Source organism: Eleutherodactylus coqui, chromosome 13, assembly GCF_035609145.1.
Source record: "Eleutherodactylus coqui strain aEleCoq1 chromosome 13, aEleCoq1.hap1, whole genome shotgun sequence".
Classification (NCBI taxonomy): domain Eukaryota; kingdom Metazoa; phylum Chordata; class Amphibia; order Anura; family Eleutherodactylidae; genus Eleutherodactylus; species Eleutherodactylus coqui.
The window spans coordinates 129774884-129795971 of record NC_089849.1 but is presented as its reverse complement, the minus strand read 5'-3'; the positions used below and the strand labels follow the sequence as shown (position 1 = coordinate 129795971).

The 21088-nt window shown below is 52.7% G+C and overlaps 2 protein-coding genes across 7 annotated transcripts in view; one reads left to right on the top strand and one right to left on the bottom strand.

Moving 5' to 3' along the window:
* The window catches only part of LOC136588507 (zinc finger protein 665-like), a 41866-nt gene extending 29692 nt beyond the window's left edge, over positions 1-12174 (bottom strand). The window contains exons 1-6 of one of the 4 annotated variants that reach the window (XM_066587774.1): positions 12083-12174; positions 4563-4652; positions 4274-4459; positions 3876-3999; positions 2274-2440; positions 1136-1327 (exon numbers count right to left, since the gene is read on the bottom strand). In XM_066587774.1, the coding sequence (XP_066443871.1) occupies positions 1136-1327; positions 2274-2440; positions 3876-3999; positions 4274-4459; positions 4563-4640 (747 nt within the window). In that variant the 5' untranslated portion in view covers positions 4641-4652; positions 12083-12174. The other 3 variants (XM_066587775.1, XM_066587777.1, XM_066587773.1) reach the window with 3 other exon arrangements.
* A 5254-nt stretch (positions 12175-17428) lies between these two features.
* On the top strand, positions 17429-20365 carry LOC136588514 (gastrula zinc finger protein XlCGF8.2DB-like). 3 transcript variants are annotated; one of them, XM_066587799.1, is made up of 2 exons: positions 17429-17516; positions 19029-20365. In XM_066587799.1, exon 2 carries the CDS (start codon positions 19136-19138, stop codon positions 20228-20230), a length of 1095 nt encoding a protein of 364 aa, XP_066443896.1. In that variant the 5' UTR covers positions 17429-17516; positions 19029-19135; the 3' UTR covers positions 20231-20365. The 3 variants fall into 3 exon arrangements, with proteins under 3 accessions (XP_066443896.1, XP_066443895.1, XP_066443897.1); XM_066587798.1 differs by having other exon boundaries at positions 17515-17578; XM_066587800.1 differs by lacking the exon at positions 17429-17516 and adding an exon at positions 17655-17737.
* The last annotated feature ends 723 nt before the right edge of the window (positions 20366-21088 follow it).

Sequence of the window (21088 nt, the reverse complement as noted above, 5' to 3'; positions counted from 1 at the left end):
CCGCCATACTGACCTCTCCACAGCCCCCCAAACTGAACTCCCCACAGCCCAGCCGCTACTGATCTCTCTACAGCCCCCTATACTGCACTACCCACAGCCCCTCCCCCTACTGACCTCTCTACAGTCCCCCATAACTGAACTTCCCACAACCCCTCAACATACTGACCTCTCTACAGTCCCCCATTCTGACGTCTCTACAGACCCCCATACTGACCTCTCCACAGACCCCCATACTGTCCTCTCCAAAGACCCCCATACTGTCCTCTCCAAAGACCCCCATACTGATCTCCCCACAGTTCCTCCCTCTACTGATCTCTCTACAGCCCCCATACCTGAACTCCCTACAAACCCCCAACATACTGTCCTCCCCACTGACCTCTCTACAGCCTCCATACTGACCTCTATATAGCCCCCCATACTGACCTCTCAACAGACCTCCACACTGTCCTCCCCACAGCCCCCCCATACTGACCTCCCCACAGCCCCCCCCATACTGACCTCCCCACAGCCCCCCCCCATACTGACCTCCCCACAGCCCCCCCCCATACTGACCTCCCCACAGCCCCCCCCCCATACTGACCTCTCCACAGACCCCCATACTGACCTCTCCACAGACCCCCATACTGACCTCTCCACAGACCCCCATACTGACCTCTCCACAGACCCCCATACTGACCTCCCCACAGACCCCCATACTGACCTCCCCACAGACCCCCATACTGACCTCTCCACAGACCCCCATACTGACCTCTCCACAGACCCCCATACTGACCTCTCCACAGACCCCCATACTGACCTCCCCACAGACCCCCCATACTGACCTCCCCACAGACCCCCATACTGTCCTCTCCACAGACCCCCATACTGACCTCTCCACAGACCCCCATACTGTCCTCTCCACAGACCCCCATACTGACCTCTCCACAGACCCCCATACTGACCTCTCCACAGACCCCCATACTGACCTCTCCACAGACCCCCATACTGACCTCCCCACAGACCCCCCATACTGACCTCCCCACAGACCCCCATACTCTAAATAGCAAATTAATCTAATTAATTCAGTTCATCCCCCCAGCCCTATATTACCCTTTGAATTACTGTAGGATATCCCATCACCCCCGGCGGCGCTCACCTCTCCGGTCAGTAGCTCGATGATCTTGTTGATGAGGTCTAGGATCTTCTGCTCCTTGTTTCTGCCGGGTATCGGTAAGTGTGATGAAGGCTCCATCATAGGGTTTTGGGTCCGGCTCCTTCCTTCTGACATTCGGGAGCAGCCGCCAGGTATCACACACTCACTAGAGGGTTTCCTCACTACTGTAAAATTCTGTGTGAGACAATGATGCATATTAGAAATAGTCCCAGAATCCTCCACTTTGCAGTCACTTCCCTGTGTTACTATAGAGGATTTATCAATGTGTTAATGAATCCACGCTTGGAGTGATGGACAAAGTTTATTATCTTTTTCTTGTATTCTTTTTTAAAAAGGCAGGAAAACACTGTAACTAAACAGCAAAAGGTCAATAAGGGAGTAAAACCCAATGATCAAGTCTTGATACTAACCCCTGTTTTACTAATATATGGACAATCTTGAATTTTAGGGTTGAAATCTCCTTAAAGGACAAAAGGTCTTCCTGGGATGGGCAGGAGGGGGTAGATTACCTGGCGTCCTCTTCCAGTCCCATAAACTTCCGTGCTCTGGTGATCTAGGATGGCTGCTGCGCTCTTGTAATCAGCCACTGCACGCTGCTTTCTGAGGAAAGCTGCTCAGTTGAGCCAATGAGAACAGCATTTAATGTCTTGCACTACCTAATGCTCCCCGATGCGGCCTAGGAAGCAGTGCGACCACCTTGGATCACCAGAGTGTTGCCACGTGGGAATAAAACAAGATGTCCTGGGACTGCAGAGGGACTTTAAAGGTTGTTCACATGCGGCTTTTGATGCAGTTTTTTTTTTCCTTTGCTTGGCCTTCTCTTAGTCCAAGGATATGTTCACATGGCAGAATGTGGCCCAGATTCCTCATCAAACCCGCCCCGTCGCTGTCAATGTCACAATGCACTTCTTGATACAGATTCCACATCAGTAATTCCGAACATGGATTTACTCATTGGAAAGAGCTAAATTCGCGTTCAGACCCACGGACATCCAAGGCCAAAGATTTGTCAGGTTTCTGCTGCCATTTTTTAGGCAGGAACGTGGATTCTGCAAGTGTGAACATACCCTTCCAATTATAGAACTTAGGTCATGTGACGTAATACACAAAAATCCGTCACCTCTCGGGAAAGCAGGTAGATGATCTCCAGAGAAAGGTTTAATATCCTCTCTGTTATCAGCTCCTTGTACCTCGCACTTCTTGAAGGGTCAGTCTGGAAGAGGACCAAAGTCTTGTGGAGGAGACTATGAGGAAGATTAAACCGGGAGAATTCTGGACTGTAGGAACCTGAATGGAGAAACATATAATGCAGCATTGTACTTCAATTAAGAAGGTGGTGGCATTCTATTAGTATTAGCATTTGAGAGAGATTTAAAAAAATGAATGGTAGATTTCTTACATTCAATGTTTTATCGATAGAGGAGTCAGTCTTATTTAGGCCAAGCTCACATGGCCAGATTCCAATCTGCGATTGGCGGCCATGCGGATCCGAACTGCTTATTCCACGAGTGGGAGAATAATTGCAGCATGCTCTATTTTATCGTAGATAGCCTCCATTGAAGTGACGAAGGCCGTCAGACCCGCAGCATATACAGAATTAACATTTCGTATGGGCTGCAGGTACCCTCGCCGTCGCGTAGCCAGGGCGTGGGAAATACAAACATACGAGGCACGGCGTTCATCCACAATACTGAAAATAAGGTACACAGGGTCGCCAGCCAGACTCACAGCTGGAATCTGCTGCGGGCATCCCGGCCTTAGAAGAAGTAGGAGCCGCAACATCAACCTTCTCATTTAAATCAATGGGACACGATCATTGAAGGAATCCCCTGCTGCAGCTGAGCACTGCCTCTGATTGGTCACAGCACTCAGCTAATCAGAGGCAACGCTTTCAGGAGGCTGTGATTTTTCAATCCCCGGCCAGAAGAGAAGCGGAACAAGAGTGTCGGGGACCTGCTAAAGGACGCGCCAGAGAGGACAGCGCTTCTAAGGTGATGGGTTTTTTTTCTTCCACAGTTAGGGATTATTTTCGGGGTAGGGCTTAGATTTCAACTCCCGTTCCCCCCTGAAAATCCTCACCGCGGGGAGGACCCAGAGGATCACAATCATCTCCTGTTGATTTAAATGGCTCTGCTGCTGCCAACCCCATTGAGAACAATCTGAGAATATCACAACCCCCTGCTATGGCTGTGACAGCCACAGCAGGGGATTCCTTCAGCGATCATGTTTAATTGATGTCAATGGAATCAGTGCTGCTACTGTCGGCCCCATTGGAAGCAATGGGCGAGATCGCAAAAAGAATGGACAAGCTGTGATTTTGTTTTCACGCTGCATCGCATGTGTGAATGGGGCCATCGGCTTCATAATTTTGCGATTTCTCGCAGCGCTGGGAAATTGTGCGCCCCGAGTGTGAAGGAAAAATTGAAAGTGCATTCTTTTCAAGGCCCGTGTTTTACCGCAGAAAGTCTGTCTTGAAATGATAAATCTGACGGGCCAACGAAGACCATCTCTCTGCCGCTTCATCCTGTTCACTTTTTTTGCCTTTTCAAAATTGGTGTGGGGCAATAAAAGTTGCAATCTGTTGTGTAAACATGACATGTGCCGTAATTTGTGACTTTTTTTATCCCACAAATCTAACACAATTAATTTCAGTTCCACCATTTATGCGTGATGGAGGAATATAGGAGACTCTCCAAACTCTTCAACAAGAGTCTGCTCTTACCCGGTGACACCAGTGGCTGGTGGTCCTCCATGATGACTTCCTTGTAGAGACCCTTGTGTCCTTCCAGGTACTCCCACTCCTCCGTAGAGAAATAGACGGCCACATCCTGACACCTTATAGGAACCTGATACATAACAATACGGTCATCAGCCAGACACAATGGGGAGAATGACTGACTAAATGTGTCAGATGCTGGCTTCATATAAGCCAAAAAGCGGGTTTACTAGAATCGCACACTATGTGTTTTTAGACAGTTCTGATGAGGGAGCTGTTTAAAGTCTTCCAAATCACACCAAACTTTTAGCAAAATGCATTCTATCCATGCGATAAATGTGATGCATCTTCTGCCTCCGCTGTGTAATAATAAGGCGCCCCCATTATCACTACGGCGCGCTCACCTCTCCCGTCAGCAGCTCTATCATAGTGTTGCTGAGTCCGAGGATCTTCTGAGTATTGTTCCGGTCATATATCAGTAGATGAGGTTGTGCCATTGTGATTTGCCTCTGGGTCCGGCCTCCTGACTCGTGGGCATGGCCGACGGGGGTTACACAGTTACCAGCCGTCATCCTCGCCAAGGTGTAATCCTGTGTAGAGAGATGGACACGACTGCAAACAATCCAACAGTCACCAAGTTCAATCAAACTGATGAAAGAAATGCCATTTGCATCAGTTCTGAGATCTCCTCACCTCCCCAATCAGAAGGGAGATCACATCCTGCGTCAGGTCAAATATACCACAGAATATTCTGATTTGGCCGATGTCCATCTTGAGGGGTCGCTGAAGAAGACAGAAGACAGTATGGAACGTCCATATAGATATTTCTGCACCGAGATGAATGTTAAAAAGTGATGGTTTAGTTTAAGGGCCCTAAATGTTCCCTTAAAACATAAATTGGACAAATTGACAATTTTTACTGCTGTCTTTTTTGCAGTCGTCAGTGCAGACAGGCTGGAGCAGCGATCCAACGCAGGGGCAACACCAAGGGGGAAAACAACGGGGAGGGAGATGATTCCTGCAAACGTCACATCCAGACATCCGGGTATTCCATGTAATATAATGGCTTTAAAAATGTGGTAGCTTTACCACTAGAAATCGCAACTGATGTGGCGGCCACTAGAGGGCACCCTTCCAGCTTCTCAGCAATCAACACTGTGTTATTAGCTGCAGAGCTTCCTTAGTAACAAGATCACAGGGGCGTTTTTATAGCAACAGGAGGAGGAGCCATCTTCCTAGGCAGCTCCCCTGCACTCACTGCCTGCAGGCTGACAGATCTGCAGACACTGATATGATCTCCACAGTCTCTGCCTCCCTGCTGTTACAGTGTGTGGGGGTACACACACCATTGTGGATTTTACAAACCCATTGAGCTCAGGAATGTGACAGTTTTATGATGTGTCTTATCTCTCCTTCAACCTGCACATGCAAGGAGATGCAGCACCACCTAGTGGATGGCAATATTATTACAAGTCAAGTTCTGAATTTTTATGAAGTTTAAAAAAAAAATGATTGGAAAGAGGACACCCCTCTTGACCTCCTTCAGATCTTTCATATTTTCCATGTATGCAAGAATCCCGGGCTGAGGTTCAATCTTGACGGTATCAAACATGGCCATAAATTTGTACTCCCAATTTCAAGTCGCAGCGTCACAGAAGAATTTGTGAGTACAAATTTATGGCCATGTTTGATACCCTCAAGAATGATATGAACCTCAGCCTGGGTATCTGTGGTTCAAAAATGCAACAACCCCCTGAGCAGCCTGAGGCGGCGATCACTGGGAGCAGGGAACCACATCTTTGTTCCCGCAATATCGCGGCTTTCTGGTGGGAATAATCACGCATCACATCACGCCCGCTTGCCATGAAAACGCACAACTTTTTACTGCAGGATTAGGAGCCGCGGGCGCGATTGCCGTGTGAACCCCAAAATGTTTCCTTTTATTTTATCACGAAAATATTTTTCAAACGGAACAAACAGAGCGGTCAGTCTGATATCAGCGGCGTCCGGCGCTGGACGGTCTCCGCCAGCTGTTTTCCAACCTCCCTGGCATGATTGGCACAGATGGCGTTGTCTATGCAGCACCGCGGAGTCTCGTGCCGGCGTTGTGAAGTCAACTGCCAGAGCATTCGCAGCTTGCTGTGCACACAGTTTACCTGCACGTGCGGCCGACCTCACGCTGCGACGTGGGACTCACTGACAATTACCAGAGAGGAGGCGAAAGGGTCAGAGTCTGGTGAAACAAGGCAGCTAGCAGAGACGGCCCGGCATGCCCACCAGACGCTCCGCCTTGTTTATAAATTGCACAGAAAATGGTCTAAGTACTTTTATTCAGGCCTTGATGCGGTGATTAACTGCAGTGCGGGAAAGAGGCGCCGCGCTGCTCGCAACGCCAAATACTAGCGACAGCTTCCCTTCCAAAGTGTCATTTTCTTGCTGAATTTGTAGAAACCTCGTTGGCCGTGTTCCCCTTTACGCTTCGTTCCACATTACGCCTCGTTCCCCGGTACGCCTCGTTCCCCGGTATGTCGTGTTCCCCGGTACGCCTCCTTCCTCATTACGTCGTGTTCCCCATTACAGCTCGTTTCCCGGTAAATCGTGTTTCCCGATACGCCTCGTTCTCCATTACACCTCGCTCCCCGGTACGTCGTGTTCTCCGGTACGCCTCGTTTCCCGGTACGTCGTGTTCCCCATTACGCCCCGCTCCCCGGTACGTCGTGTTCCCCATTACGCCCCGCTCCCCGGTAAGCCTCGTTCCCCGGTATGTCGTGTTCCCCGGTACGCCTCCTTCCTCATTACGTCGTGTTCCCCATTACGCCTCGTTCCCCGGTATGTCGTGTTCCCCGGTACGCCTCCTTCCTCATTACGTCGTGTTCCCCATTACGCCTCGTTCCCCGGTATGTCGTGTTCCCCGGTACGCCTCCTTCCTCATTACGTCGTGTTCCCCATTACGCCTCGTTCCCCATTACAGCTCGTTTCCCATTACGCCTCGTTCCCCGGTAAATCGTGTTTCCCGGTACGTCGTGTTCCCCGATACGCCTCGTTCTCCATTACACCTCGCTCCCCGGTACGTCGTGTTCTCCGGTACGCCTCGTTTCCCGGTACGTCGTGTTCCCCATTATGCCCCGCTCCCCGGTACGTCGTGTTCCCCATTACGCCCCGCTCCCCGGTACGTCGTGTTTCCCGGTACGCCTCGTTCCTCGGTACGTCGTGTTCCCCGGTACGCCTCGTTCCTCGGTACGCCGTGTTCCCCGGTACGCCTCGTTCCTCGGTACGCCGTGTTCCCCGGTACGCCGTGTTCCCCGGTACGCCGTGTTCCCCGATACGCCTCCTTCCTCATTACGTCGTGTTCCCCATTACGCCTCGTTCCCCGGTACATCGTGTTCCCCACTACGCCTCGTTCCCCACTACGCCTCGTTCCCCATTACGCCTCGTTTCCCATTACGCCTCGTTTCCCATTACGCCTCGTTCCCCGGTACGCCTCGTTCCCTGGTACATCGTGTTCCCCGATACGCCTCGTTCTCCATTACACCTCGCTCCCCGGTACGTCGTGTTCTCCGGTACGCCTCGTTTCCCGGTACGTCGTGTTCCCCATTACGCCCCGCTCCCCGGTACGCCTCGTTCCTCGGTACGCCGTGTTCCCCGGTCCGCCGTGTTCCCCGGTACGCCTCGTTCCTCGGTACGCCGTGTTCCCCGGTCCGCCGTGTTCCCCGATACGCCTCGTTCCTCGGTACGCCGTGTTCCCCGTTACGCCTCGTTCCCCGTTACGCCTCGTTCCCCGTTACGCCTCGTTCCCCGGTACGCCTCGTTCCTCGGTACGTCGTGTTCCCCGGTACGCCTCGTTCCTCGGTACGCCGTGTTCCCCGGTACGCTTCGTTCCTCGGTACGCCGTGTTCCCCGGTACGCCTCGTTCCCCGGTACGCCTCGTTCCCCGGTACGCCTCGTTCCCCGGTACGCCTCGTTCCCCGGTACGCCTCGTTCCCCGGTACGCCTCGTTCCCCGGTACGTCGTGTTCCCCGGTACGCCTCGTTCCTCGGTACGTCGTGTTCCCCGGTATGTCGTGTTCCCCGGTACGCCTCGTTCCTCGATACGCTGTGTTCCCCGATACGCCTCATTCCCTATTACGCCTCACTCCCCATTACGCCTCGTTCCCTGATACGTCGTGTTTCCCATTACGCCTCGTTCCCTGATACGTCGTGTTCCCCATTACGTCTCGCTCCCCATTACGCCTTGCTCCCCTTTACGCCTTGCTCCCCTTTACGCCTCGCTCCCCTTTACGCCTCGCTCCCCTTTACGCCTCGCTCCCCATTACGCCTCGCTCCCCGGTACGTCGTGTTCCCCATTACGCCTCGTTCCCCGATACGCCCCGCCCCCATTACGCCCCGCTCCCCATAACGTCTCGCTCCCCATTACGCCTCGCTCCCCGGTACGTCGTGTTCCCCATTACGCCTCGTTTCCCGGTACGTCCCGCTCCCCATTACGCCTCGCTCCCCGGTACGTCGTGTTCCCCATTACGCCTCGTTTCCTGGTACATCCCGCTCCCCATTACGCCTCGCTCCCCGGTACGTCGTGTTCCCCATTACGCCTCGTTTCCCGCTACGTCCCGCTCCCCATTACGCCTCGTTTCCCGGTACGTCCCGCTCCCCATTACGCCTCGCTCCCCGGTACGTCCCGCTCCCCATTACGCCTCGTTTCCTGGTACATCCCGCTCCCCATTACGCCTCGCTCCCCGGTACGTCGTGTTCCCCATTACGCCTCGTTTCCCGGTACGTCCCGCTTCCCATTACGCCTCGTTTCCCGGTACGTCCCGCTTCCCATTACGCCTCGCTTCCCGGTACGTCCCGCTTCCCATTACGCCTCGCTTCCCGGTACGCCTCGTTCCCCGGTATGTCGTGTTCCCCGGTACGCCTCCTTCCTCATTACGTCGTGTTCCCCATTACGCCTCGTTCCCCGGTATGTCGTGTTCCCCGGTACGCCTCCTTCCTCATTACGTCGTGTTCCCCATTACGCCTCGTTCCCCATTACAGCTCGTTTCCCATTACGCCTCGTTCCCCGGTAAATCGTGTTTCCCGGTACGTCGTGTTCCCCGATACGCCTCGTTCTCCATTACACCTCGCTCCCCGGTACGTCGTGTTCTCCGGTACGCCTCGTTTCCCGGTACGTCGTGTTCCCCATTACGCCCCGCTCCCCGGTACGTCGTGTTCCCCATTACGCCCCGCTCCCCGGTACGCCTCGTTCCTCGGTACGTCGTGTTTCCCGGTACGCCTCGTTCCTCGGTACGTCGTGTTCCCCGGTACGCCTCGTTCCTCGGTACGCCGTGTTCCCCGGTACGCCTCGTTCCTCGGTACGCCGTGTTCCCCGATACGCCTCCTTCCTCATTACGTCGTGTTCCCCATTACGCCTCGTTCCCCGGTACATCGTGTTCCCCACTACGCCTCGTTCCCCACTACGCCTCGTTCCCCATTACGCCTCGTTCCCCATTACGCCTCGTTTCCCATTACGCCTCGTTCCCCGGTACGCCTCGTTCCCTGGTACATCGTGTTCCCCGATACGCCTCGTTCTCCATTACACCTCGCTCCCCGGTACGTCGTGTTCTCCGGTACGCCTCGTTTCCCGGTACGTCGTGTTCCCCATTACGCCCCGCTCCCCGGTACGCCTCGTTCCTCGGTACGCCGTGTTCCCCGGTACGCCGTGTTCCCCGGTACGCCTCGTTCCTCGGTACGCCGTGTTCCCCGGTACGCCTCGTTCCTCGGTACGCCTCGTTCCTCGGTCCGCCGTGTTCCCCGGTACGCCTCGTTCCTCGGTACGCCGTGTTCCCCGTTACGCCTCGTTCCCCGTTACGCCTCGTTCCTCGGTACGTCGTGTTCCCCGGTACGCCTCGTTCCTCGGTACGCCGTGTTCCCCGGTACGCTTCGTTCCTCGGTACGCCGTGTTCCCCGGTACGCTTCGTTCCTCGGTACGCCGTGTTCCCCGGTACGCCGTGTTCCCCGGTACGCCTCATTCCCCGGTACGCCTCGTTCCCCGGTACGCCTCGTTCCCCGGTACGCCTCGTTCCCCGGTACGTCGTGTTCCCCGGTACGCCTCGTTCCTCGGTACGTCGTGTTCCCCGGTATGTCGTGTTCCCCGGTACGCCTCGTTCCTCGATACGCTGTGTTCCCCGATACGCCTCATTCCCTATTACGCCTCACTCCCCATTACGCCTCGTTCCCTGATACGTCGTGTTCCCCATTACGTCTCGCTCCCCATTACGCCTTGCTCCCCTTTACGCCTTGCTCCCCTTTACGCCTCGCTCCCCATTACGCCTCGCTCCCCATTACGCCTCGCTCCCCGGTACGTCGTGTTCCCCATTACGCCTCGTTCCCCGATACGCCCCGCCCCCATTACGCCCCGCTCCCCATAACGTCTCGCTCCCCATTACGCCTCGCTCCCCGTTACGTCGTGTTCCCCATTACGCCTCGTTTCCCGGTACGTCCCGCTCCCCATTACGCCTCGCTCCCCGGTACGTCGTGTTCCCCATTACGCCTCGTTTCCTGGTACGTCCCGCTCCCCATTACGCCTCGCTCCCCGGTACGTCGTGTTCCCCATTATGCCTCGTTTCCCGCTACGTCCCGCTCCCCATTACGCCTCGTTTCCCGGTACGTCCCGCTCCCCATTACGCCTCGCTCCCCGGTACGTCGTGTTCCCCATTACGCCTCGTTTCCTGGTACGTCCCGCTCCCCATTACGCCTCGCTCCCCGGTACGTCGTGTTCCCCATTACGCCTCGTTTCCCGGTACGTCCCGCTTCCCATTACGCCTCGTTTCCCGGTACGTCCCGCTTCCCATTACACCTCGCTTCCCGGTACGTCCCGCTTCCCATTACGCCTCGCTCCCCGGTACGTCCCGCTTCCCATTACGCCTCGCTTCCCGGTACGTCCCGCTTCCCATTACGCCTCGTTTCCCGGTACGTCCCGCTTCCCATTACACCTCGCTTCCCGGTACGTCCCGCTTCCCATTACGCCTCGCTCCCCGGTACGTCCCGCTTCCCATTACGCCTCGCTCCCCGGTACGTCGTGTTCCCCATTACGCCTCGTTTCCTGGTACGTCCCGCTCCCCATTACGCCTCGCTCCCCGGTACGTCGTGTTCCCCATTATGCCTCGTTTCCCGCTACGTCCCGCTCCCCATTACGCCTCGTTTCCCGGTACGTCCCGCTCCCCATTACGCCTCGCTCCCCGGTACGTCGTGTTCCCCATTACGCCTCGTTTCCTGGTACGTCCCGCTCCCCATTACGCCTCGCTCCCCGGTACGTCGTGTTCCCCATTACGCCTCGCTCCCCATTACGCCTTGTTACTCGGTTCCGCTTTTTAAAAAATTGTTCTTGTTTTTTTTACGGCGGCCTTCGCCCGAGCAGTAGCACAATTGCGCGCTCCAGGGCTGTGTTTTTGTGCTCTGAATTAGGCTCTTTTGCGCACGGATTGGCGTATTTTACTGTGCTCCTCCCTCTGCGCACGCGGGACACTAATACAACAGAATTCCAGATGAGTTTTTTTCCTAGCGGAATTACGCGGCGTTTCACGCGATTCCTTGCGTATGGCGCCCCACCTCCCCCTTGACTTCTTTGGTGCGTAAATCTGCAGAAAATAAAATACACTTTTTTTATTAAGCCAAAATGTGCGTGAAAGATACAGAAATGCGTACAAATTGGCTCTCTGCGTATTCTGCGCACGTGTCTGTGAGAAGGCGGCGGCAGAGCGCTGAGGATGGCGAAATGTGGCCAATAAACCTAAATGGTATGGGGGGCTGGCGGACCCCGACACACAACAGGCGCGTGTTATTGGCTGCGTAATCCTGCAACAGAAATGCGCTTGCGCCGGCGTGACGGAGCGCTGCAGTACTTTCACGTGAAGCGAGGAGTCGTTAGCAAGCGACGGCGGGTTACATCTCCCGGGGGTCATTCTATATTCTTACCGGGCGGTTAAGTCGCTGCAGCAGAGAGCGACCAAGCGATACGGGATTCGAGGACGCGCCAACTGGGATCTTCATGCCTGCATAAATCGAACCATGAGCGAATGAATTATCGCTGGTCGTCGGCCGCGGTTACACACAGCAATTAACTGCCAGTTTCTGCACGCTAACCGCTCCGTGTGACGCACTGCCAGCGCCAATAGTCAGTGGCCAGAGAAGCCTCCGGTCATGGCCGCAGAGCCCTCCCCACACAGAAGCAGCACTACTCACACGGCAGCGCCGCCACCGGCTGACCACGGAACTGCTAATCTCTTCACGAGCCTCCCTGCTTCTCGCTGGCCTCTGAGGGCGCAGCAGCCCGGTCTCTGCCCGAACTAAAGATGGCCGCCGTGCTCTGACCCACGTGATCATTTCCCTGACCGGAGCGGCCATGTTCTTGTAGAATCATGGAGGCGCCGGCCATTTTGTTGTGGCCTATAGCAGAACAACAGTAGTGTATGAGGCATTCCTAGCTGCGAGGACTACAAGTCCCAGGCTGCCTGACTGTTGGAGAGCGCCAACCACGTTATTAGTATGCAAAAAGAAATGGTAAAAATATTGTAAAATGAAATTCTTAAAAATATATATTAAAAAGACAGCCAAGTTCTGCTCCCCTGGTGCTGTATGTGGCCCTTCGCCGCCGACTCTATGACCGTCCTGCTGGCGGTAATCCGCTGCAGCGTGATACGCAGTGATGTCTATGTTTCCATGCTTAGCCGCATATTTGCCACATAACGTTCAGGGCTCCTTCACACGAGTGTCTGCACAATTGCGCGCACTTCAGCGCAACATTTTGGCTTCGTGAATGAGCCTTTTTTGTGCACGTATCGCAGTATTTTATTGTATTTTTTGCGTATGGAACACCTCAATAAAAAGGCTATTTAGCCTAATGGCGTCCAGATGTGTTCTTTTTTACACTGCATTGCGCAGCATATTCCACGTTTGCGCACGTATTTAGTTCGTATTTCTGCACCTCCCCTGACTTCTAGGGGGACCTTTGTGCACAAAAATAGAACCTGATACATTTTTTACGTGCGATCCGTGGAATCTATCATGTTGTTAGTCGATGAGCCTCGGGGTGCTGACGGACGGGGGAATCACATCAGTCACAGACTCCTCTCCCGTTCTCAGCAGTAAGTCATGGAAGCCTGTCCGCGGGGGCCGCTCGGGAATCACATCAGTCACAGACTCCTCTCCCGTTCTCAGCAGTAAGTCATGGAAGCCTGTCCGCGGGGGCCGCTCGGGAATCACATCAGTCACAGACTCCTCTCCCCTTCTCAGCAGTAAGTCATGGAAGCCTGTCCGCGGGGGCCGCTCGGGAATCACATCAGTCACAGACTCCTCTCCCCTTCTCAGTAGTAAGTCATGTAAGCCTGTCCGCGGGGGCCGCGCGGGAATCACATCAGTCACAGACTCCTCTCCCGTTCTCAGCAGTAAGTCATGGAAGCCTGTCCGCGGGGGCCGCTCGGGAATCACATCAGTCACAGACTCCTCTCCCCTTCTCAGCAGTAAGTCATGGAAGCCTGTCCGCGGGGGCCGCTCGGGAATCACATCAGTCACAGACTCCTCTCCCCTTCTCAGCAGTAAGTCATGTAAGCCTGTCTGCGGGGGCCGCTCGGGAATCACATCAGTCACAGACTCCTCTCCCCTTCTCAGCAGTAAGTCATGGAAGCCTGTCTGCGGGGGCCGCTCGGGAATTACATCAGTCACAGACTCCTCTCCCCTTCTCAGCAGTAAGTCATGTAAGCCTGTCTGCGGGGGCCGCTCGGGAATCACATCAGTCACAGACTCCTCTCCCCTTTTCAGCAGTAAGTCATGTAAGCCTGTCCGCGGGGGCCGCTCGGGAATCACATCAGTCACAGACTCCTCTCCCCTTCTCAGCAGTAAGTCATGGAAGCCTGTCCGCGGGGGCCGCTCGGGAATCACATCAGTCACAGACTCCTCTCCCCTTTTCAGCAGTAAGTCATGTAAGCCTGTCCGCGGGGGCCGCTCGGGAATCACATCAGTCACAGACTCCTCTCCCCTTTTCAGCAGTAAGTCATGTAAGCCTGTCCGCGGGGGCCGCTCGGGAATCACATCAGTCACAGACTCCTCTCTCCTTATCACCAGTAAGTCAAGGAAGCCTGTCCGCGGGGGCCGCTCGGGAATCACATCAGTCACTCCTATCACTGCGGCCAACTAATATCTTTTTCCCTGTTACAAGAAAGATATGAAGTTCCCTCATCATTATTCTACACCTTTATCCACATCAGGAAAGTCCTCGGTGCCCACTCAGATGCCCACATGCCCAGGTTCTTGAGGGGCCGGATACTGAACCCACCAATACTCTCCAAAAAACACAAGACAAATTTTATACTCTCCTGTCAGAAAACTTGTTCCTGGAGAGAAGTGGGCCGTTCCTAAAATGGGAAAGAGGCCTAGCGAGCCAGATCCTATTAGGGATCGGCAAATCACTATAAACGGGGCTATTATAATCCACGGCGTGCGCTTCCCACCACGAACAAAACGTTATATTACCAGTAAGGTGCTAATCGGCCCCGGACCGACTCGCACACATCTTCATGCTGGAGAGGCTGCGGGCGAAGGGAAAATGTCTTTCCAACATTTAGGCTGCCTGTCCACGGGCGTTGCGGTACCCCATGGTGGATCTCCGCCGCCGCAGGAGCAGGAGCCTGCAGACGGATCTCCGACAGATAGGATGACCGTGGAGAATCGCTGTGACTCTCCGCTCGTGGACAGGGGGGCTGCGCTTTCCATAGCAACGCTATGTGTCCAAATAAATGAATGCTGACTCTTTCCTACAGAGCCCAGCCCAGTTTTAACTTGCTTTATAGTGTGAGCAGACAAAGAAAGTCTAGTGGTCTGTCATGGTGGACCGCCTTCCGAAACTTATGAACCAATCATGACAAAGTTTAATGAATAATTGCCCACACCGCTCAAACGCATGCAGCCACAATAACCAAATATGGCCGCACGAAGCGCTGCTTTCACTAGCCTCAAGAAGGCGTTGTTGCGGTGAGCAGTGAATATTAACCACTGAACGAGGTGCAAGCGCAATGCCTATATAAAGAGGCGCATGAGCGAGCGCAATGCCTATGTCTGCCTGTATAAAGAGGCGCAGGAGCAAGAGCAATGCCTATGTCTGCCTGTATAAAGAGGCGCAGGAGCGAACGCAATGCCTATGTCTGCCTGTATAAAGAGGCGCAGGAGCAAGCGCAATGCCTATGTCTGCCTGTATAAAGAGGCGCAGGAGCAAGCGCAATGCCTATGTCTGCCTGTATAAAGAGGCGCAGGAGCAAGCGCAATGCCTATGTCTGCCTGTATAAAGAGGCGCAGGAGCGAACGCAATGCCTATGTCTGCCTGTATAAAGAGGCGCAGGAGCGAACGCAATGCCTATGTCTGCCTGTATAAAGAGGCGCAGGAGCGAACGCAATGCCTATGTCTGCCTATATAAAGAGGCGCAGGAGCGAACGCAATGCCTATGTCTGCCTGTATAAAGAGGCGCAGGAGCGAACGCAATGCCTATGTCTGCCTGTATAAAGAGGCGCAGGAGCGAACGCAATGCCTATGTCTGCCTGTATAAAGAGGCGCAGGAGCGAACGCAATGCCTATGTCTGCCTGTATAAAGAGGCGCAGGAGCGAACGCAATGCCTATGTCTGCCTGTATAAAGAGGCGCAGGAGCGAACGCAATGCCTATGTCTGCCTGTATAAAGATGCGCAGGAGCGAACGCAATGCCTATGTCTGCCTGTATAAAGAGGCGCAGGAGCGAACGCAATGCCTATGTCTGATAATATAAAAAGAGGCGCAGGAGCGAACGCAATGCCTATGTCTGCCTGTATAAAGAGGCGCAGGAGCGAACGCAATGCCTATGTCTGCCTGTATAAAGAGGCGCAGGAGCGAACGCAATGCCTATGTCTGCCTGTATAAAGAGGCGCAGGAGCGAACGCAATGCCTATGTCTGCCTGTATAAAGAGGCGCAGGAGCGAACGCAATGCCTATGTCTGCCTGTATAAAGAGGCGCAGGAGCGAACGCAATGCCTATGTCTGCCTGTATAAAGATGCGCAGGAGCAAGCGCAATGCCTATGTCTGCCTATATAAAGAGGCGCAGGAGCGAACGCAATGCCTATGTCTGCCTGTATAAAGAGGCGCAGGAGCGAACGCAATGCCTATGTCTGCCTGTATAAAGAGGCGCAGGAGCGAACGCAATGCCTATGTCTGCCTGTATAAAGAGGCGCAGGAGCGAACGCAATGCCTATGTCTGCCTGTATAAAGAGGCGCAGGAGCGAACGCAATGCCTATGTCTGCCTGTATAAAGAGGCGCAGGAGCGAACGCAATGCCTATGTCTGCCTGTATAAAGAGGCGCAGGAGCGAACGCAATGCCTATGTCTGATAATATAAAAAGAGGCGCATGAGCGAACGCAATGCCTATGTCTGCCTGTATAAAGAGGCGCAGGAGCGAACGCAATGCCTATGTCTGCCTGTATAAAGAGGCGCAGGAGCGAACGCAATGCCTATGTCTGCCTGTATAAAGAGGCGCAGGAGCAAGCGCAATGCCTATGTCTGCCTGTATAAAGAGGCGCAGGAGCGAACGCAATGCCTATGTCTGCCTATATAAAGAGGCGCAGGAGCGAACGCAATGCCTATGTCTGCCTGTATAAAGAGGCGCAGGAGCGAGCGCAATGCCTATGTCTGCCTGTATAAAGAGGCGCAGGAGCGAACGCAATGCCTATGTCTGCCTATATAAAGAGGCGCAGGAGCGAACGCAATGCCTATGTCTGCCTGTATAAAGAGGCGCAGGAGCGAGCGCAATGCCTATGTCTGCCTGTATAAAGAGGCGCAGGAGCGAACGCAATGCCTATGTCTGCCTGTATAAAGAGGCGCAGGAGCGAACGCAATGCCTATGTCTGCCTGTATAAAGAGGCGCAGGAGCGAACGCAATGCCTATGTCTGCCTGTATAAAGAGGCGCAGGAGCGAACGCAATGCCTATGTCTGCCTGTATAAAGAGGCGCAGGAGCGAACGCAATGCCTATGTCTGCCTGTATAAAGAGGCGCAGGAGCGAGCGCAATGCCTATGTCTGCCTGTATAAAGAGGCGCAGGAGCAAGCGCAATGCCTATGTCTGCCTGTATAAAGAGGCGCAGGAGCGAACGAGCTAAATCAGTCATCACTCCAATAATTGATGGCCTCATGTAAAAGGGAGCTCATCCTCTGCTGTTATTCACACTGCACTTCCCTTTACCTTCATGTCTTTGCAGAGTTCAGCATAACCAAAGGCGCTGACACCAGAGAGAACATGAAGCTCCTGGGCCCCAATGCAAAACCTGGAACGGGGCCCCAAACTAGAATGCTTTATTCATAGCACTGGGCTCCCTATATGGAGGAGAGAGGCCTTATGGGCCCCCTAAGGCTCCTGGGCCCGGGTGCAGCCGCATCCCCTATAGTTACGCCCCACTATTCTAATACTGTGAAAAGACTGGTGACAAATCGAGTTTGCCGACGGCCTGCAGTTCTGACATCTGCACAGTAGATGGCAGCAGAATACAGCATTTGCCAACTAAGTGGCATGCAGGTTTGGGAAGCCCATTGATACATAAGTATCCGCCTCCCCAAGGTGGAAGCACAGAGGGTCTGACAACTGGAACACAAGCACGGAAGTGACGGTAGGTAGGCCGGAAGTGGTTGGTGGAAGGGCTGTGGATACAAGAAATGGCCTCCCTGTGAGGTGAGTTTAGTCATGAGTGGCCACTGAGCACTGTGGGGTCATCTATGTCTGAGGAGGCTAATATGTATAGGAATAATATATCATGAGGGGTTTAATACCTACTTGGTGCCAGACGTAGCTGTAGGTACAAGAGTGGTCCAGATGAGTACGGAGGGACAGGTAAGTGCCCCCCACAACTGCCAGGAAACATTGCTTTCTTTCTATATAAGTGGCTGAAGGGGGGAGGAGTTTATGTTTCGTATACACATAATACTTATATAGGCCGGAGGTTGTGTCCGAGATGGCGGCAGAGGAGCACAATAATGGGGGCTGTGAATGATAGATCCAACTATACAATCACACGCAGTTACAATGTATCAGGTTTACAAGAAATATAATGCGCAAAACTGATTTAAAATGATTAAGTATCAGTACAATCCCAAAATGTACACATTCACACCAGAAGGAGAATGGAGGGTGCAGAAACATGTTTACCAGACGGGAGATGGTACTGCATTTCCCCGAAAATAAGACCTACCCCTGAAATAAACCCTACCTTGATTTAAAAAAATTGTGGGGGAGGGGGTGTCTTGAAATAAAAGCCCTACCCTGCAAAATAAGCCCAAGCTACAATACATAAAAGCAATACTTACCTAGCAGGCACCGGCCCGATCCCTCCCGCTGGTCTCCGGAACTCTGGCGCTATTGCTGCAGTCCTCAGCTGCCGACAGAAGATCGCTTGCTGGTAACAAGGTTCATAAACCCCGCCTCCAATCAATGCAGAGCTTGATGAACCAATGCGATGGCTGTGATTGGTTCTTCAAGCGCTGCATTGATTGGCTGAGCCGTGACGCTCGAGAACCAGTTACAGCCATCGCTTCCTGGAGGCGGGGTTTACGAACCCCATTACCAGCAAGCGATCATCTGTTGGCGGCTGGGGGCTGAAGCAGGAGCTCCGGAGACCAGCGGGAGGGCCCGGATGGCACCTGCTCGGTAAGTATGATAAAACATCCCCCAAAAATAAGATTAATCATCTGAGCATATCGGACAGATCGTGTCATGTGGCCATATTATAAGGTTGGATCTATTAAGTGTTGAAGGGTATTTAATGAAGCCGCGATTTCATTGCTATAATAGCGAGTTTCCTTCTGATAGTCTGTATCCCTACCTGCACGTGACGCTGTGATGAGCTGAGCGCTCCCTCAGTGGGCACTGCTCTTATATCTAGAGGTTAGTAGCCGGGGGTCGGCCATGGCAGCTCACTCATGTATGGAGTCGCTGCTTTAGAAGACGTGTGGATCTTCTGAATGTCTGATAACCATATAATCCGGCTGCCGCTGTGACTGGAGGGATCGGCTAAGAGTGGTCAATATGACTCGCACAACTAGACTCCTTCCTAGAAATGATGAGATTTAGTGGTTTTTGTAATCTGAAATAATGTGAACCTGTTACCGTGCGTTTCTTCTTCCAGATTCTTAATAATGTTCCTGGGAGAATTTAGACGACTACAATGTGTCAAGAAAAGTGAACCGTGAACAATAGTGAGTTCGTAAAAGCCTAAACTGGATACCAGACTTAATGAGCAACATCATGGGAGATAGGAAGAGGCTTCCATGTCATGAAGAACCTCCTCTGGAGCACACGCACATGCCCACCGCACCACCAACTGGCCACATTAACATGAAGGCAGAAGCCGTCTCATGTGATGGGGCTGACCTCTTCGACAATGGCGCTGGCTTATTCACAGATCATGTCCCATTCTTATATGTCCGTGTTAAAGAGGAACCGTTCTCAAGTGATGGAAGAACAGACTTGGGAGATCATCCTATCCATATTAAGAAAGAAGTAGTCTCATGTGATAGAGGACAGTCCAGCGACCCCAGCGTGTCTGCACCCACAGACCGGACACACTATTGGCTTCATCATATTAAGGAAGAACCAGGTTTTTATTATGGAGAGAACTTCACTGGTCACAACCCAGATTATGCCTCTCCTCACGGTAAGAAAGATGGACAGTTTAGACAGGAGGTAAACGTTGACGTGCAACAGAAAATCTACACTCAGCAGAAGTCATTCTCATGTTGTGAATGTGGGAAGGGTTTTACTCGTAGAACCCACTACGTAACCCATCAGAGAATCCACACCGGAGTGAAGCCATTCTCTTGTTCGGACTGCGGCAAAAGCTTTTCCCGAAGGTCCTACTTTGTTTCGCATCAGAGAATCCACACGGGGGAGAGACCCTTCTGCTGCTTCACCTGCAGTAAAGGTTTCCGTATAAAGAGTAGTCTGAACAAGCATCTGCGGACTCACAGACTCGACAACCCCTACACCTGCCCTCTGTGTAGGAAAAGCTTCATTCATAAGGGACACTTTGTAGCCCATCAGAGAATTCACATGGAGGAGAAGAGATTCTCCTGTTCCTACTGCGGCAAGGTGTTCATTCATCACGGACATTTTGCTGCTCACCAAAGAATCCACACAGAAGAGAAGAGGCTCTCATGTTCTTACTGTGACAAGTCTTTTATCCATCACGGACATTTCGTGGCTCACCTGAGGGTTCATACTGGAGAGAAGCCATTCACGTGTTCTGTATGTGGCGCCTGCTTTAGTACTCACCATAATTTGGGGGTCCATCAGAGACTACATTCAGCTCCAGCCATTAGCTTTTTCTGACTGTAGGTTATCCTTTGGGTCATTCCAAGAGAAACCCTTTCTACAGATAATATATAATGGATCTGTTTACCAGTTAACATGCGTGTAATAGTTATTGAAGATGTCCGTGTTAAAAAAAAATGGTAAATCAATGAACCGACTTGAAATTTCCTAATTTCGAAAAATATATCAAGAAAAGATAAGCTGGCACCGCTGTTGGTAAATATCGGACAAGTGCTGCAAGCCTACCCGGCACACGGAACTGGCAAGCCCAGTGGTGTGCCAGGCATCCAATGTCCATAACAAATAATCATATCGCATATACTACATCTAGGAATTCTGTAATCTGCGGTAAATGAGGATCCTCCATGATGAACCATGACTTCATGCATTAAGACGCTGCTTGACTATGCTTGGATCCTGATTTATGAAGCCGCTAAAGCTGAGCCTTTGCAGAGCATTAAGCCTAACTCCTTCAGGTGTTCCTGCTCTTAACCCCAATCCCCCCGTACCCTGCATGAGCTATGGGGAGATGATAAGCGGGGTCTTTGCACTGCTGGAGGTGTTATTGTACCTGCCTGTTCCATGCAGCCAGGATTGACTTTCTTTCCAGGAGCACATTGTCCATATATTTAAAATTAGAAGTCTGCAGGGTAAAAAAGGTGTAACCTCCCTTCTGCTTGAGTTCTTATTGCAATATGACGTGATGGTACATCCAGTGGATGTCTGGGCCCTCATAAGTTAAGAAAAAAAATTCATAGTTTTCATATAATTTTTAAAAATAAATAGTACCACTGCAAATGAAATGACGCATAGAAAAAAAGATAATACATTATTTAAATCACATTGCGCATGGTGGAAAAAAAACAATGGGGGAAT

Coding starts and splice junctions, on each gene's coding strand:
- LOC136588514 (XM_066587799.1), top strand. CDS start 19,136: ATGAGCAACATCATGGGAGATAGGAAGAGGCTTCCATGTCATGAAGAA.